This window comes from Hyperoodon ampullatus (assembly GCF_949752795.1).
Source record: "Hyperoodon ampullatus genome assembly, chromosome: 4".
Taxonomy (NCBI): Eukaryota; Metazoa; Chordata; class Mammalia; order Artiodactyla; family Ziphiidae; genus Hyperoodon; species Hyperoodon ampullatus.
Window position 1 is genome coordinate 43,987,738 of NC_136917.1, and position 17,716 is coordinate 44,005,453.

Genomic DNA, 17,716 nt, shown 5'->3' on the forward strand with positions numbered 1-17,716 from the left:
AGTGCTCAAAGAATAGAGATCATCAAAAGGACAAAGAAGCCAGCTTGAAGGGGCTGGCTACCCAAATCTGGGACAATCTGAACTTGAAATAATTAACAGAATTCCATTTCTGGCTGTAAAAGAATAACTGGTACCAGATTTGCCCACTCACCAGAAATAGCTAGAAAACTAGACAGAGTATATAAACAACTAGAAATATACCCGAAGAAATGAAATAATACATCCATATAAAGACCTATAAAAGAATGCTTATAGCTTTATCTATAATTGCCACAAACCAGAAACAACAACCCAAATGTACATCAGCTGGTAGATAAACTATGGTATATCCTGTAGTGGAATTCTACTCAGCAATAAAAAGTAACTACTTTTAAACACAACAAAATGGATGAATCTCAAAAAGGATTATGCCTAGCAAAAGAATCCGGGCACAAAGATTAAATACTGTATAGCTAATACAGAGTATGAAATGTAGTTATAGGGCTTCCCTGGCGGTGCAGTGGTTAAGAATCCGCCTGCCAATGCAGGGGCCACGGGTTCGAGCCCTGGTCCGGGAAGATCCCACATGCCGCGGAGCAACTAAACCCATACGCCACAACTACTGAGCCTGTGCTCTAGAGCCTGCGAGCCACAACTTCTGAGCCTACATGCCACAACTACTGAACCCCAGCACCTAGAGCCCGTGCTCCGCAACAAGAGAAGCCACTGCAGTGAAGAGCCCGTTTACTGCAACAAAGAGTAGCCCCTGCTCGCCGCAACTAGAGAAAGCCTGTGCACAGCAACAAAGACCCAATGCAGCCAAAAATAAATAAATAAATAAAATTTTTAAAAAAAGAAATGTAGTTATAAATCATATGAATTTCTAAAACAGACAAAACTAAGCTACAGTGACAGCAAATCAGTGATTGCCTGAGGCAATGAAATGAATAACCCAAATCTGATCGTGAAAAACATAAGGCAGACCCAATTTGAAGGAAATCTGACAAAATAACTATCCTGTAATCTTCATGAGTTTCCAGTCATGAAAGTCAAAATAAAATCTGAGCCTGTTCAGGCTGAAAGAAAGTAGAGACATAACAAGCCAGTGTGACATGTAGTCCTAAATTGATTCTTTTTGCTATAAAGGACATTCTTGGTACAACTGGCAGAACTTAAGTGAGGTGGGAGTAGACAGGAGTAATGTATCATCGTTAATTTCCTGATTTTAATGGTTGTGCTCTGATGATGTAGGAGAATATCCTTGTTTGTAGGATACACACTCAAGTATTCAGGGGTAAATGGGCATTGTGTTTATGATTTAATGAAATCCCAAAAGGGTTTGGTTTGGTTAACATTTTGATAATATAACTAAGAATTCATTGGGAAGGAAGGGAAAGGGCCAGAATGTTATCAAAAAGAAGAGTAATAGGGTTTTGGAGATTATCTCCTAGAGTGCTTTTAACCAAGAATATATACTTTAATCTATTCTTTTCTGAATTGTGATTTCTATAGGCAAGAAAAGTATTGAATTAGAGAAAAAAAGGCTCTCTCAACCTAAGCCAAAGCCCAAAAAGAAGAAAAAGCCCACCTTGAGAGGGCCTGTAAAGCAGGAATTGTGTAACGGGAATGAAGAAGAGAGTGTAAAGGAGAGCTCGGGCCCTGTTGAGAATGGAGTGTCAGACCAGGAGACTGAGGAGGAAGCCCGGGAGCCAGAGCTACCCTGTGGTGTCACCTCGGCAGGTATGTGGCCAAATCCTGTGTTTCACTAACTCTCTAGGACTTAGTAGTCATGACCAGGAAACTAAGCCAGGTCTACCTTTGAACTGTTAAGGGGATCTAATGGATGATTGGGATGGAAATATTGAAGTTCTGTAGAGAAAACTTCTTATCAACTTGAGCAGGGTAAGACTGTGGGACAAAGTGAAACTAGGGCAATGTATACATAGAAAATTACATGGGGAAAGTTTGAACAATATGATGTCATCAGCCATGTTTACTGAAAGAAACCATTGTCCCTTACAAATATCTGACCTAGAAACTATCACCACTCTGGGAACTTGCAGGCAAACAATATAAATAGGACTGACTCATGTTTAATTCCACAGCAGAATATTTTGATGTGACAGAATTTAAAATGGCCAAAATATATGGTACAGAGTCCTCCCTGACCCTCTCCATCCCAAGGGATGGCCACTGGGACCCACAGTTTGGGTAAATAAAGATCTAAAAAGTTTAATGGATTTATTTTTTAGATTCATCAGAATACTTCTTTATCATAAAATGTTCTTTTACCCCTGTAGATCAACAACTTAGTTTGGGTTTTTTGTTTTTTGTGGGGTTTTTTGAGTTCATGGTGTGTACACTCAGGATTGTGACTCTGTATCCCATACACTTTAAATTTCTATTGGTAAAGTTGTTCCTTGTTTGTGGAATTAAATATGCAACTAGTACTTTGTCACCCAAGCCAAGTTTGGAACTCCTAGACCTATGGTATAAAGCTGTGGAGGCTAGAACCTTTATAACTTTTCCTTAGATCAATTAGTCAAGAGTTCTAAGTAATAAACCTACAGATTCCTGGAAGGCAGTTTGTGAGATGGGGAAAGGGAGACTACCCATGCTTCCTATCTGAAATATTTCATCTTATATTTGGGGTAATAGATAAAATCACACCATTAAGACTGGTATACTCTTAATTTTTAAAAAGAACTAGATTCTACATTGTTCTTATCCACATTTTTTTTCTTTTTCCCCATGATGTACTTTCTAAAGAACCAGTTATCTGCACTCCAGCATCCTTAGGTTTTGAAAAGTCAAAAGTCACCATTAATAACAAAGTCACTTTACTGAAAAAGGAGGCACCTAAAGAAAAGCCAGGTTGGTATTTAATAATTAAAATATTTGGGGGGACTTCCCTAGTGATGCAGTGGTTAAGAATCCGCCTGCCAATGCAAGGGACACGGGTTCAATCCCTGGTCCAGGAAGATCCCATATGCTGCGGAGCAACTAAGTCCGTGCACCACAACTACTGAGCCTGCACTCTAGAGCCCGCGAGCCACAACTACTGAGCCCGCGTGCTGTAACTACTGAAGCCTGCGCTCCTAGAGCCCGTGCTCTGCAACAAGAGAAGCTGCCACAATGAGATGCCTGCACACCACAACAAAGAGTAGCCCCCTCTCACCACAACTAGAGAAAGCCTGTGTGCAGCAATGAAGACCCAACGCAGCCAGAAATTTTTTAACAAAAGAATAAAAAACAAATTTATTTATTTGGCTATTACAAATAAATAAATAAAATATTTTGTTAAAGTATCCTCAAATATTACATGCAACTGAAAACTCAAAAGTTTTCAGTTTTTCGTTTTGTTTTAGATTTTAAATATTTGTAAGTGTTTTGATTGTTTCGATTTGGGGTCATTTTTTTAGTACTTGAGGAACTGTCATTTTGCAGTTGTTGATGTTGCTTCACAAGTTTTCACAGGGACACGTTTGTGTGTGTTGTGAACATTGCCCCCAGCTAATTTAATTTGAAAGCTTCCTTATAAGAGTGGGAACTTTCTCTGCCCAGCAGTATCCCTCCAGTAGGTTACATATACAATGGGCATGCATTCAGTTTTGTGTTTTTGATCAACTCTTCCTCAGACAGTCTGTACTTTTATTACATTTCAGAAGCCTTAATCAAGAAGCGAAAAGCTCGTTCCATGCTTCCACTGAGTACAAGTCTGGACCACCGATCCAAAGAGGAGCTTCATCAGGACTGTTTGGTATTAGCCACTGCAAAACACTCCAGAGGTACAGAAATACACTTCCTTGGCCCATCCGTAGTCTTCTGGGAACTGACACATAAGAAGTGCTTGTTTATATGTTATTATGAATGAGCCAACAAATGTCCAAAATTGTTGTTTTTCTGCATCATCCCTCCCCCACACCCCGCTGCCAGGTTCTGTCTGCACTCTGACCGCTGTCAGCACTCTCCAGTGCCTTGGAGACATAATGCTCTGCTTTTCTATTACAAATCAAGTTGTTGCCAGCCATATGGGTGCTGGAATTGGTATGATGGCTTAAATATCTCAGCATGAATCAGTTCCATCTACTGTTTTTCCCCAGTAAACAGCGTGTATATGTAGAAAAAAAATCATTTGCTCGTTGGAAAGAACCCTTAATACGGCAGTTCCTTTAAAATATTTTGATGGAAGTTTTTGTTTATAGAAGGTTTTTTTGGTTTCAGTTTTTCAAAGCCCTCACCTAATGTGTGTTATTTTGACATTTGAGCAATTTTCTTTTTAATTTTGAATTTTATGTGTTGAAAAGGGATGCACATGATAAAATGAAATTCAAACAGTATAAAATCTGAGCCTGACAAACAAACCTAACAAACCTAACAAAGTATTTTCATATTTTGCTATCTTTGTAACCAGCACGGGTCTCTGTTAGGGTAAATGGGTGTTACATACATTCGGAAGTAACTGGACAGAAAACGGTAACCTATTAAATGACTTCATCTGAATTTTTGTCTTTTTGAATTAGCAGAGCCCAAGGAGGATGTGTCTGCTGATCTTGAGGAAAGATTTCACCTGGGGCTTTTCACAGACAGGACTTCCCTGTATAGAATGATTGAGGTTGAAGGTGAGACTAGTCCAATCAACACAATCCTGTCCATCTTTACGCTTCCCTAGTGCTTTATACATACCTCTTTTATGGCTGCCATCCTGTGGTATGGTAATGGTTAGTTTTACATGTCAGCTAACTAGGTTTTGAGTTCCCCTATTTGCATGTTCACAAACACCCCTCACTCGCATCTGTCACAGGACCCTAAACATACAGTGTTCATTCTGAGTGTCTGAGTGCAAGTGAAAGTGGGTGGGTGGGTGGTCAAGTGACTGAGTGGGCTTCAATCCCCATTATGAACACTCTGGGAAGTGACTTACCCATTAGCCAGTGACTACATATTATAGGAATTTATTCCTGTCGTTCATCCTGCCTTTCTTTTTCTAGAAGACAGTGCAGACAGATATTTCCGAAACATCTTCCAAATATTTCTCCTCCAAACAGGAAAAGGTCACTTGGAAAATGGCCACCCTGAATTATTTCACCAGCTCATGCTTTGGAAAGGAGATCTAAAAGGTGTACTGCAGACTGCAGCAGAAAGAGGGGAGCTGACAGACAATCTTGTGGCTATGGCACCAGTCGGTATGTTCTTTTCAACAAAAGCCCTAGCATCTCTAGGATACATCCACTAAAGATAGACATTGTCTTGAAGGACAATTTGGCCATGTCTAATAATTAAATTTAAAATCCACATCCCTTTGACCCAGCAGTTCTAACTGTAGGAATTTAACTGCACCTACACATGCAAAATGGCAGATATATACGGACTATGATTGCAGTGGTATTTGTCATAGCAAAAGATCGCAAGAACCTCTATGTCCATCAGTATAAGACGTTAAATCTTGTATATCTATACAGTAGAAACTCCTATAGATACCCAAAAAATGAGGCAGCTCTGTACATTCTGATACAGAACGGAGCTCCAAAATTTAGTAAGTGAAAAGAGTCAAGGTATAGATGCACAACAGAATATTTAATACTCTGTCACTGATACTTATACATGTGTGGTTATATATTCATAGATTATTGCCAAAAGTTTCAAAAGAAACTAAGAATAACGGTTGTCTCCAGGGAAAGGAATTTGGACAAGTTTGGGTAGTAGGATGCCAGGATAACAAGGAAATTTTTTATGCCATGCCTCATTTTTTAGCTTTTTATTGAACTATGCCAGAGAGATGGAAGTACACAGGTCATGAGTGTACTTGAATTTCACTAACTGAATACACCCTTGTAACTAGCACCCATATCAAGAAACATAACATTACCAGCACCCTAGAAGCTTCTCTCATGCTCCCTTTCAGTCAGTCTACATGCACCCCAACAAGGGTAAGCACTGTCTGACTTCCATACTCATGTACATTTGAATTTTGTACTATTTTTTATGTATTACATAATCAGAGAAACAGTTTACATTTCAAAACGTAGGGATGGGGAGAGGTAGATGAAACAGATGATCAGATGAAACAGCAACTGAATTACTATCTAAATGTTCTGCTTAATGCAGTGACTAACAACAAGCATTTTCAACCCAAATGTACATGCTTTTTTTCCTTAAATCTGCTGTTTTTTGTTTGTTTGTTTGCTTTAAGCTGGTTACCACGTGTGGGTATGGGCCGTGGAAGCTTTTGCCAAACAACTGTGTTTTCAGGACCAGTATGTCAAGGCTGCCTCTCACCTACTTTCTATCCACAAAGTGTATGAAGCTGTGGAGCTGCTCAAGTCAAACCATTTCTACAGGTCTGTATGACGCAACAGTTGAACCAGCAGTTGGATGTAATGTGAAATTAATCTACGTAACAGTTCTGTTTCATTATAACCACCATAAAACCTTTATTGTAATTAAACATCTCAAATGTACACAAATGTATGTTCACTAGCTTAAACATCAGTGCACCCACCACCTATACTTAACGAATGTTCACTTTCAGCAATAGTTGCTATTGATATTTTTTAAAATTTCTTTATTGTTAATACAAATAAAGAAAAGAGCATGATACAAATGAACAGCTTAATGAATTACTAAGAGAGGAACTTTTTTAAGCCCCACCTGTGAAGTGAGAAGTATAACATTCCAGGCTTAGTTGAATTGCCTTTCCCCAATTCTGTCCTCATCCCTTCTCTAGCAGTAACCGCTCTTCCGAGACTGGTGTGAATCCTTTCTGTTCAAGTTATTATTCTTCCACTACAGTACATATATAAGTACAGAAAACAAAAGCAACAAAATATTTCTTGTAGACAAGAAATATTTGGGTCTTGTTTTTTATCCAGTCTGATAGTCTCTGCCTTTTAATTGGAGTGTTTTAACGTAAATATTAGTGCGACTGATTTAAATCTACCATCTTGCTATTTCATTTCTTCTTTTCCTGCTTTCTTTCAGATTAGTTAAATATTTTTTTATCTCCAGTACTGGCATGTGAGCTATAATCCTTTATTTTTTTTAATGGTTACTTTAGGGTTTATGATGAGCATCTTTAACTTATCAGTTTACCTTCAGATAATATTGTACCACTTCTTGCATACATCATACTTCTTTCTTTCTTCATGTCCCTTCCACTATTGCTGTCATATATTTCACATACTATATACATGTTATAACCCCACATTACAATATTAGAATTCTTGCTTTAAACAATTACCTTTAAGTTTTTAAACATTTTCTTATATTTGCCCATATATTTATTTCCAGCACTTTCCATTCTCTTACATAGATCCAAGTTTCCAATTGCTGTCAATTCCTTCTTTCCCGTGAAGAACTTTAACATTTTTTTTGTAGTGTGGTCCCACTGGTGACATATTCCATCAACTTTTGTTTGTCTATAAAAGCTTTAATTTTGCCTCTATTTTAAAGGATCTTTCAGTGGGTGTAGACTTCTAGATTGGAAGGTTCTGTCATTTTGTGCTTCATAGATATCATTCCATTTTTTCTTGGCTTGCATTGTTGACATGACTACTGCATTTATTCTTATATTTGTTACACAGGAACTATGTCTTTTTTCTCTGACTGTTTTTAGGACTTTCTCCACCACTGATTTTCAGCTATTTCATATGATGTCTTTGGTGAGACTTTCTTTTAATCCTATTTTGGTGTGTTGTCTTCCTTTAGAGAATGCCGGACTCTGTTCTGGCAAGCCGTAAAGTTACCTGCAGATCAACTTGATCTTTTCCTGGCTGTTTTAAGCTTTCTTAGGGCAAGTTCAGAGAAATCCATACTCTAGAATTAGTTTGCCCTCCTGCCTTCTAGTGTCTTTACCGAATGCCTTGTGTAAGTCAACAAATCAGAACTCAAATGTCTGGGTGGTCAAAACTCGTATGTCTCCACACCCTGAGTGAGCCCTGGGAATTATTCAGCTTATCGTTCCCTGATTATTCTTTGTACAGCATTAAGGACTTTCCTACGTATGCACAGCTTTGTGTTTAAACCAGAGACTCAACAGGATCCCTAAGCACCGTTGTGGAGCTCTTTCTCTGGAAAGCTTCTTCCTTCCTACTATCCTGCCCCACAAATTCCAATTGCTTTGTCTCCCCTCAGCCCTGACTGCTGAAGCTCTGCTGGGATTCCTTCTGGGAAAATGGTTTTAGGCAGAAAGCCAGGGCCATGATTGGGCTCACAACATTTGTTTCCTTCTCTCGGGATGACAGTCCTGTGCTGCCTGGTGTCCAATGGCTGAAAACAGTTGCTTCATACCTATTTTCTCCAATGTTTTAATTTTGCAACAGGAGGATACGTCTGGTCCTAGTTGTCACTCCATCATGGCTGGAAGTAGAGGTCTCAAATTATGTACTTCTTAAATATTGCTGTGTCTAAATCACCTTAGTCTAAAACACTTTTATTCCAGCTACAACTTTATGTTGGCTGCAACTCAGAAGTTGTATGTCATTTGGCAAATAGTAGTTCCGTCAGTTAACACATATCCTCCAAATGTTAACACATCTCACTATAAAATATCAAAAAAAAATCACATTCCGTACTTCATCAGAAAAGTCTTTAATTTTGGGGAAGCCGTCAAGCTCACAGTGGCAGGCACAGGTTTCCTAAAACTCTAATTTTCACCTGAAAGCTGAAATTTTATCATTGGCAACAGTACTGTTGGTTGTTTTCCATGAAATGACAGGCTTACTTTGTTCATTTTTGAGAAAACATCTGCCAGATACTCAACACTATAGTTTGTTAGTCATTCTTTCAAGAAGTAATGAGATTCCATCTAAAAAAAAAAGCAACTAGTTCAGCTTGCAATTCGTTCATACAAGTTTTTCATAAAGAGAACCATTGTACTTTGGAATTCAGCAAAGAATACAAAATGTTCTTCCCATTTTGTCACACAGAATATTAACAGGATGTGCAAGATTTACTGAAATTAATCATTTCTCCTTTTCAAGGAAATTTACCTTTTTTTTTTTTTTTTTTAACGACAAGGGCCACTAACTGGATTCTTGCTCCAGATGCCAGCAGTTTACCCACCATTGCTTTTGCATAATCAGTACAAATGTCAACACACTGAGAAAAGGCAAATAACCTCTTGACATTATTGTGAAAATAGTCTTGACCTCATGAACCCCCTGAAAGAGCCTTTGGAACTCCGGGAATCCACAAACCACACTTTAAGAACTGCTGACATAGGTGAAGAATTGAGCACAGCACGCAGTTCTAACTTGCCCTGTAATGCAGGGATACAGTTTTTTTATGGGAAGTTGGAACAAGACAGACAACACAAAGGGAATGGCTTATCCTACCTTGCAGCCCCTCCTAGGGCCTCTTTCAGATTGGCTAATTACCTATTCTTGCCTCTAGGGAGGCTATTGCAATTGCCAAGGCCCGGCTGCGCCCAGAGGACCCGATCCTGAAAGACCTGTACCTCAGCTGGGGAGCCATCCTAGAAAAAGACGGCCATTATGCCTTAGCAGCCAAATGGTAAGTCTGAGGGAAACAGGAGTGCACCCAAACAAAGAAGAGCTTCTGAAAGAGCTAGACAAGGATGGAAGAAAGAAGTTTAGAGGTGGGGGTGAAATAACTAGCAAATTAAAAAGCGTATATGTATTAAAGCCAGCTTCATAAGATTCATCAGGATCTACCTACTTGGTATTTATGTAAGTCACCATAACTTCAAGAAATCCAAGTCGTGGACTTGGAAATCACTCCTTTCTTTAGGGATGTCTTGTATCATTAAATATGGGAAATGGGAGGGAATGACTCCTTTGCTTGGGTTCAACTCAGCAACTGAAGTTCCTTTATTTCCTTAATCTGTATAATGCTGCCTCTTCAGCTTCTGCTGCACTGGCCTCAGCCTTCACAGAGACAGCCACAGGTAATGACACACCTGGGACCACAGGAAGGCACGCAAGGCAAAGTGGACAGAAAGAAATGATTCAACTCTCTGGGGAGCAGGTGTAGGCAATCAGCTTATGACACTCTGCTTTAGTTTTCTTTTGTATCTTAGCTATTTAGGAGGCACTTCAGCTTATGATGCAGCCAAAGTTTTGGCCAAAAAGGGGGATGTGGCATCACTTAGAACGGCTGCAGAGTTGGCTTCCATCGTAGGAGAGAATGAGTTGTCTGCTACCCTGGCTCTCAGATGTGCCCAAGAACTGCTTTTGGCCAGGAACTGGGTGGGAGCCCAGGAAGCCCTGCAGCTCCACGAAAGTCTAAAGGTTAGTCTGTTACTGCCTCTCCTGCTTTTAAGAGGGATGAGCCCCAAACCCTTTTCTAGTCAAATTCCAAGTGAATTACCCAGTTGCACAAGCTGTACCAATTTGGTAAGTATCCTTAGAAGTGTCCAGCAAGCCCTGGCCATACTATCCCATTTAAGTACTGTGGCTTGTCAGTTGCCACATTCAGAGTAAAAGATAATGTGGTTATTGACAGTAATTCCCACTGCTTAGCAGTCGAATAGCCTTTAGTCAGTTCAGCCCCTGTGTTTCTTCATTGATGTCATCAGCACAAAAATGAACAGGAAGAGGGTGTGCTTTGAAGAAAATGGATTGGCTTTAACAGAAATCATGTTGCTCTACCTGTAGCAGCCCTCTTCAGCTGTTAGCGTAATTCTGACTATATGAAACAGAGACCTTCCCAAGCTTAAGTGAGAAAATATTATAGGGATATACAAGGAATCTCATGGCAACTGAAAACCCAGCAGAAGGAAGGATTTTTTTAGGCCTTTTCTCTGTGCTCTCTCCTCTTCCAGCTGATTCCCTCTGTTAAACCTACTTGGATACAGCCCCTAACCACTCCCCCAGCTCTCAGATCTACACAGCTTGTCTGCTCCAGCACCTTCTGCCTATGATGCTTTAACTTCTGTATGCCTTAATCTGAAGTTTGGGCAGAGAAAAAAACTAGATGAGTCCAGCCCATCTTTTCTCAAACTGGGCCACAAGTCTTAAGTGGCTGGCCTGCATGTGGCTTTAATTTCAGTGAGTAGGGCTATAGCTGGGGTGTCATATTATAAATATGGTTGCTAAAAAAAAAAATGTAATAAATATGGTTGCTTGAGCTCCAAGAGCTGTGGGTAGGAATCCCCCCAAAAGGCATTTGGAAAAACTGTCTGTTAGATCACCTCTTTTCCCCATCCCACAAGACTCACTGGGCTGGCAGCACACTGGCTGCTGCAAATGCAAAGGGGGAGAATCTGAGAGACTGGGGAGAGCTCTAGATAATGGAGCACTTCCCTGCATAACAGCTCCTCTCCTTTGTTATCGGGTTCCAGGGTCAGAGATTGGTGTTTTGCCTTCTTGAGCTACTGTCCAAGCACCTGGAGGAAAAGCAGCTTTCAGAGGGCAAAAGCTCCTCCTCTTCTTACAATGCGTGGCCCGCAGGCAGCGAAAGGCCCTTTGTGGAAAGGGTGACTGCAGTATGGAAAAGCGCCTTCAGCCTCGACTCCCCAGAGCAGTCCCAGGCAGCATTTCAGCAGCTGCAAGATATCAAGTACCCATCTGCTACAAGTAACACTCCCTCCAAACAGGTACCCCTTCTGCATGAGCTTTTGATATTAATCACTCAGTAGTCTAAGACTTCTCTAATCCATGTCTAGTATAATAAGGAAACATGCAGAATGCCAGTTTGTATTTCAGAAAAGATTAAGCCAGGCCTAGGAAACCTGGAAAGATCCCTTCAGATTAATTAGAGCCCTTTATCTTTAAAGTTAGTCTTCGATCAGAATTCCCTTCTAAAAGAAAAAGAAAAAAGTCTAAAAACAAAGAAAAGCACAGAAACTAATATAATAATAGGTACCCATCAATTAGAATTAATTAACAGATGTTCACATTTTGTCATTTTTGCTTCATGGAGTCTTTTGGTTTTGTTTTGTATATTCTTTTGCTTTTGGTGAAAGAATCAAGTTGAAGTCCCTCATGTTCCCGTCCCCGGTGCCATTTCCCTGCCCTAGCTCACAAAAATTTCAGCCCCTGCATCAGACCACATGTGTTATTTTGTGGCTTCCTTATGTGATCATTGTTTATAAAATCTTAAACATACCTGTGCACAATGACACCCAGCAACCCCACTGCTTAGGTATTTCACTAAAAGAAGTGAACCCAGGTGTCTACACAGTCTTGTACAGAAATGTTCATAGCATCTTAGTTCATAATAGCCAAATAGAAACAACACAAATGTCCATCAGCTGGTGAATGGATATACAAACTGCAGTATATCCATATAGTGGAAAACTACACTATGCAACAATAAAAAGGAACAAATTACTAATGCAAAAAGAGTATCAGTGAATCTTGAAAGCATTATGGTAAGTCAAAAAATCAAGTCACAAAAGACTACATACTCTACTGTTCCATTCATATGAATTATAGAAAAGCCAAAATTATACTGGCAAAAACTAGATCACTGGTTGCCAAGGGATGAGGAGAGGGGAGTTGAATGCAAAGGGGCACAAAGGAGTATCTTACAATGAAAATGTTCTGTGTCTTGATTTTGGTGGTAGTTATGCCATATGTATGTGTGTGTATATATATATATGTATACATATATATATATACACACACACATATATATATTTGTCAAAACTCATCAAATTGCACACTTATAATTGATAAATCTTAATTACACTCCAGATTTTTTTTAATTACAGCTTTTAGTTCAAGAAACTCACTTTTTGTTTTAATTTTTGTTTACTTTTTTAAATTTTGTTTTAATTTTAATTTTTTGTTTTAATTTGCATTTAGCAAATGTCAAGGCATTTTCTTAGCATGAACAGACTTTAACACCAGACAGTGTATGTTGCGGTACAACTAAATATGAAAGTTTCCAGTGAGGAAGAAAAAATGGGTGGTGGAGATAGGAGGACCTTTCTTAATTGTGGACTGTGTGTACTTCCCAAGTGCAGTTAACAGGAACATTTCTGGTGTCATTCCCAGTGCCTGATGTGAGAGGATGTTTAACTGAGATTCTGGCTCCTCTCTCCAGCTCCTGCTTCACATTTGCCATGACCTGACCTTGGCAGTGCTAAGCCAGCAGGTGGCCTCCTGGGACGCAGCTGTGGAAGGACTGCTTCGGGCTGTGATCCGGAGCTACAACTCAGGAAACTTCACCATCATGCAGGAAGTGCACTCAGCCTTTCTTCCGGAGGGTAAAAGACCCCCAGCTCTGCTTCAGCACACCCACTAAAGGATGATATAACCACCGCCAGTGTTGTGGCACCAGGAGTACATAGGTTATTGAAAGACAGACATGGGCCAGTGTGTCATATAGTAGACAGTTTGAATTCTCTTACCCAACCTCCTTAAGAGGTAGCCAGAATGACTAAGCTGTTTTCCTTTACCTGGTCCTACCTACCTACCTCACTGCCTCCTATGTACTTTCCTACACACAGCTCTAGAAAAATAGCAATGTGCTCACAAGTTATTAAGAATGGAGAAGACATTCCTTGAGCTGCACAATTAGTCACTAACCTAAAACACTGTGGTTTTTCAGAGACACAGTGGGATCTTACCCCAGAGCCTTCAGTGGGACAGATGAAATACTTTTTCTATCATGCTTTAAATGGCCTGTAGCAATGAGGACACTGCCTTAGGCCAAGAAATGTTTAGCTCTGGTTGGCTTCTGGTGGAAAGCATGTGGTCCCATGGATCACTGCTTTTCTGTTTCTTGGGATCTGATCTGCCTCTTGGGTGATAGGAAACAACATGTGGGCAGGAAGCCAGATTTCTGACAGATAAAGAAATGAACAACCCTAAATCCTCTTCTTCTCTCCTAGGCTGTGACCACCTAAGAGACAAACTGGGTGACCATCAGTCCCCCACCACACCAGCTTTCAAAAGTTTGGAGGCCTTTTTTATTTATGGACGTCTGTATGAATTCTGGTGGTCTCTCTCCGGGCCTTGCCCCGAATCCAGCATCTGGGTAAGGGCTGCTCACAGAAGGACAACCTCTGTTGAGCAGAGCCAACAGCTTGACAATGTCAGCCCTGAAGAAACTGACCCCAAAGCTTCCCAGCCAGAGCCAAGCAGAACTCTAGAACTAGACGTGACACTCACAGAAGAAGGTGAGCAAATGCTGAACGCTTGTAAGGAGCTCTTTTCAGAAAAGCATGCTGGTTTCCAAAATGCACAGAGAACCATTGCTGAAGTCCAAGAGACCTTGGCAGAAATGATCCGCCAACACCAGAAGAGTCAACTTTGTAAATCCACAGCAAATGGCCCTGATAAGAATGAACCTGAACAGAAAGCAGAACAGTCCCTCTCTAGTCCTCAGAACCAGTGGTAAGTACTGATTCAATACAACATGGAACTAAAATACCCTGCTGGATTCTCACATAGTACTTGATGAGATTGATCAGGTCACTTGGAAGCACCACATGCAGTCATTAAGGCACAGGCTTTGAAGTCAGATGTGGGGTTCCAATCCTGGCCCTGTTCAGTGACCTCAGGCAGGAGTCTTAATGTCTCTGAGCTTTAGTTCCCTCATCCATCAATGGAGTACCAACTCCATCCTCGCTTGTTTTGAGAATTAAACAGAATCACAAATATTGTTAATAACAACAGTACAATAAAACCCTACTTTTGTGCAACAGATTCCTAAATAATCAATCATGTAAAATAGGGAGTTGCATTATTGCATCATTAATGAAAACCATTGTTCTTTTTTTTTTTTTCCACCGTGCCACACGGCTTATGGGATCTCAGTTCCCCAACCAGGGATTGAACCCACACCCTCGGCAGTGAAAGCAGAGAGTCCTAACCACTGGACCACCAGGGAATTCCCAAAAACATTGTTTTTCAATTGTTCAGTACTATCCCAAAAAATACACAAAAAGGGTAGTGTACAGAATTACACACTAAACTGTAAAAAATCCCAAATAATCAGATTGCTGCAGCATCCTAATCATTTCCATTGAAAATAAGGGCCAGGTAGATATAGATGATTATTAATCACTTTAGAGCCCTTTTGCATTATCACAGGGCACTTCGCTATGGGCATTTGCAGTGAATAACAGTTACTGATTAGTTGTTATGACGAGTGCCTTTAACCTTGATTATGTCCCCCCCAGCACAGGGCCTAAAATATAGTAACTAGCACAGTCAATAAACTTACAGCTATTATTACTAAACTTTTAAAAATTAAACTTACATTTGTTGCTCTAAAAATACTACGAGTGAAATCTTGGGTCAGAGTTTTGAGTTACTTCTCTAGTGAGCTACCACACTCTAGGCAGTGCTTTATGTTTGGTTTTAGTAACAAGAAAAACACAAAAAAGTTCTCTAACCCAGCGGCTCTTAACCTTTGGATCAGAGGGCCCCTTTGAGAAGCTTAAGACACTCTTCCCAGAAAAATGTGCATCCATACACCCTGAGGGTAGGAACGCCGGCTCTGTCTAACCCATTCCCCAGAGAAATACAGGCCCTTTGCATTTGGCTGCATATTGAATCCCCTAAAGGTCCTTAATTTTCACTGGGGCTCTATGTCTAAGAAGTGGGGATTTGGAAAGTGGTGAGGAACAATACTGCATTTTGAAAATTTTGTATCACATCACATTAAATTCCCTTCTCTTAGCCTTTGTATTTAAAGATAAGAGATGAAGACCCAGGTGACAAAGTAATTTTATTTACAGGATAGTAGATTTAAAAGTTATGTGGGGCAAGACATATAACTTATACTTTTTTTATTATTATTATCACTAGTAAAGAAGAAAAAAATGAACCAGTTTCTCTGCCTGAATTAACCAAAAGGATTACAGAGGCCAATGAGAGAATAGCTAAGTTTCCTGAGAGTATTAAGGTAAGATTTATATAGCAGTTCATTTGATAAAACATTACTTTTTATATTATCAATTGACTACACCAGATTCTTTAATGTCATCTGAAATCTGTACACATTTGTATGTGCTTAAAAATTGAAGATCCAGTTGCCTTTGATGAGCTAAAATGTTTTGTGAAAGCAGAATTATTGACACCACAAGCAATTTTATACCTTAGCCTTCAGAGAAATCTAACAGATTTTCTAATTACGAGGTAAAGTAAAATTACAGGTGGTACCATGTATTTGATCGCTTACAAATGGATAGGTATATTTGGATGTGGCCCTAGTAGTAACAGAAGCATCATGTTTTAAATTCATTTGAGTAGGGCTCTAGGAAAAGACTGTATCATTTGAGAGGGACATCTCAGTTTTGAGTATCATCTCTCCTTAGAGTAACTGATGAAGTCTTAGGAGAGAAATGGCTCAACTGTGCCAGAGAAGTGTCATGAGATAAGACTTGAGACACTCATGCCTTCTGTGCAGGTGTTTGTGGCTTTTTTTTTGCAAATGCTTCCTTGTTTATCCCCGTGTCATCTTTCAGACCTGGCCCTTCCCAGATGTGCTGGAGTGCTGCCTCATCCTGCTTCACATCGGGTCCCAATATTCTGGCTTCGTGACCCAGGAAATGCAGCAACAGGCTCAAGAACTCCTTCAGAAATACGGCAGCACTAAAGTTTACAAACGACACTACCAGACCCTCTGCACGTGAACTTTCAAGGACCTCTAAGAAACTGTGCCAAATTCAAAACATCCAACACCTTTCACCTCTGCATTTACACCTCTCCAGACATTCACTTTGATCCCTGTATGTTTCTGCAGTGAGCCAGATAATACATATGAGAGTCAAGTTTCAATCAACTCTACACTTAAACACAATGAAATCTGACTTTGGACTCAATTGTGGTTTCCTACTGGAGGAAAGTTCATGAAAAGCCAGCAGTAGTTACTCAGAACTAACACCTGCAAAGTGATTGTTGATAATCTCTAAAGCCTTGCCTTATGCAGGTTTCGCCCAAAGAGGAGAAACTTTTTTAATCACCCAAAGTGTTACATTCTTAAGCACAAGCTACCTTTATAAATGCTTTGCCTGATCATAAACATGTACACTCTTGTTTGAGGGTAGAGATTATGTCTTCCCTTTACTATTTTACCCCTAGCACTCATTTAAGAGTGTCTAGTATCTAATAGGTACATAATGGAAACTTTCAACTGAATAAGTTGGGAAACTGAAAGAATGCTCATTAATAGCTTAGACTTAAAGGACTCTAAACTGAGCTCATTGATAGCAGCACTGGCTGACAACTAAGGCTTGTGATTGGTAGTTGACCTTACTGCGTTAGCAGAACACAGGAATTCAAGAACATCTGGCAGTACAATAGCACCCCCGTCAGCCACGATTTCACTTTCCACAGTTTCAGTTACCCCCAGTCAATAGCAGTCCAAAAATATTAAATGGGCAATTCCAGAAATAGACAACTCGTAAGTTTTAAGCTGTGGCCATTCTGAGTAGCATGATGAAATCTCACGGCAGTCTCACTCCGTCCTACCCAGCACATGACTCATCCCTTTGTCCAACATACCCATGCTGTATATACTACCTGCCCATTAGTATAGGAAAAACACAAAGCATACATTATAGGGCTTAGTACTACCCATGGTTTCAGGCCTCTACTGTGGGTCTTGAAACATAACCCCCACAGATAAGGGGAGACTACTGTATATGCAGAGGCTGAATTACACCCATAGTTAGTATTCTCTTGGTTACTCTTCAGGACCATCCCTTTCTGAGGATGACCACTAACACAGCCCCACACACACATATATATACAAGGCAACGTTCTTTACAGTTCTACTACACTTGGGCCCCTTTCTTTAGCACCACTTTATTTATTTA

General features: G+C 40.0%; 1 protein-coding gene across 1 annotated transcript in view; it reads left to right on the forward strand.

Annotated features, from left to right (window-relative positions):
* Positions 1–16,531, forward strand: part of GEMIN5 (gem nuclear organelle associated protein 5) — a gene marked incomplete at both ends in the record, with an annotated part of 40,352 nt that extends 23,821 nt beyond the window's left edge. The window contains 13 exons of the mRNA XM_079703758.1: positions 1,492–1,719; positions 2,740–2,853; positions 3,645–3,767; positions 4,506–4,601; positions 5,028–5,165; positions 6,173–6,320; positions 9,373–9,492; positions 10,019–10,229; positions 11,282–11,536; positions 12,991–13,153; positions 13,781–14,285; positions 15,705–15,801; positions 16,364–16,531. Coding sequence (XP_079559884.1) covers positions 1,492–1,719; positions 2,740–2,853; positions 3,645–3,767; positions 4,506–4,601; positions 5,028–5,165; positions 6,173–6,320; positions 9,373–9,492; positions 10,019–10,229; positions 11,282–11,536; positions 12,991–13,153; positions 13,781–14,285; positions 15,705–15,801; positions 16,364–16,531 — 2,366 coding nt within the window. The remainder of the gene's footprint in view (positions 1–1,491; positions 1,720–2,739; positions 2,854–3,644; positions 3,768–4,505; positions 4,602–5,027; positions 5,166–6,172; positions 6,321–9,372; positions 9,493–10,018; positions 10,230–11,281; positions 11,537–12,990; positions 13,154–13,780; positions 14,286–15,704; positions 15,802–16,363) is intronic.
* Positions 16,532–17,716: the final 1,185 nt, after the last annotated feature.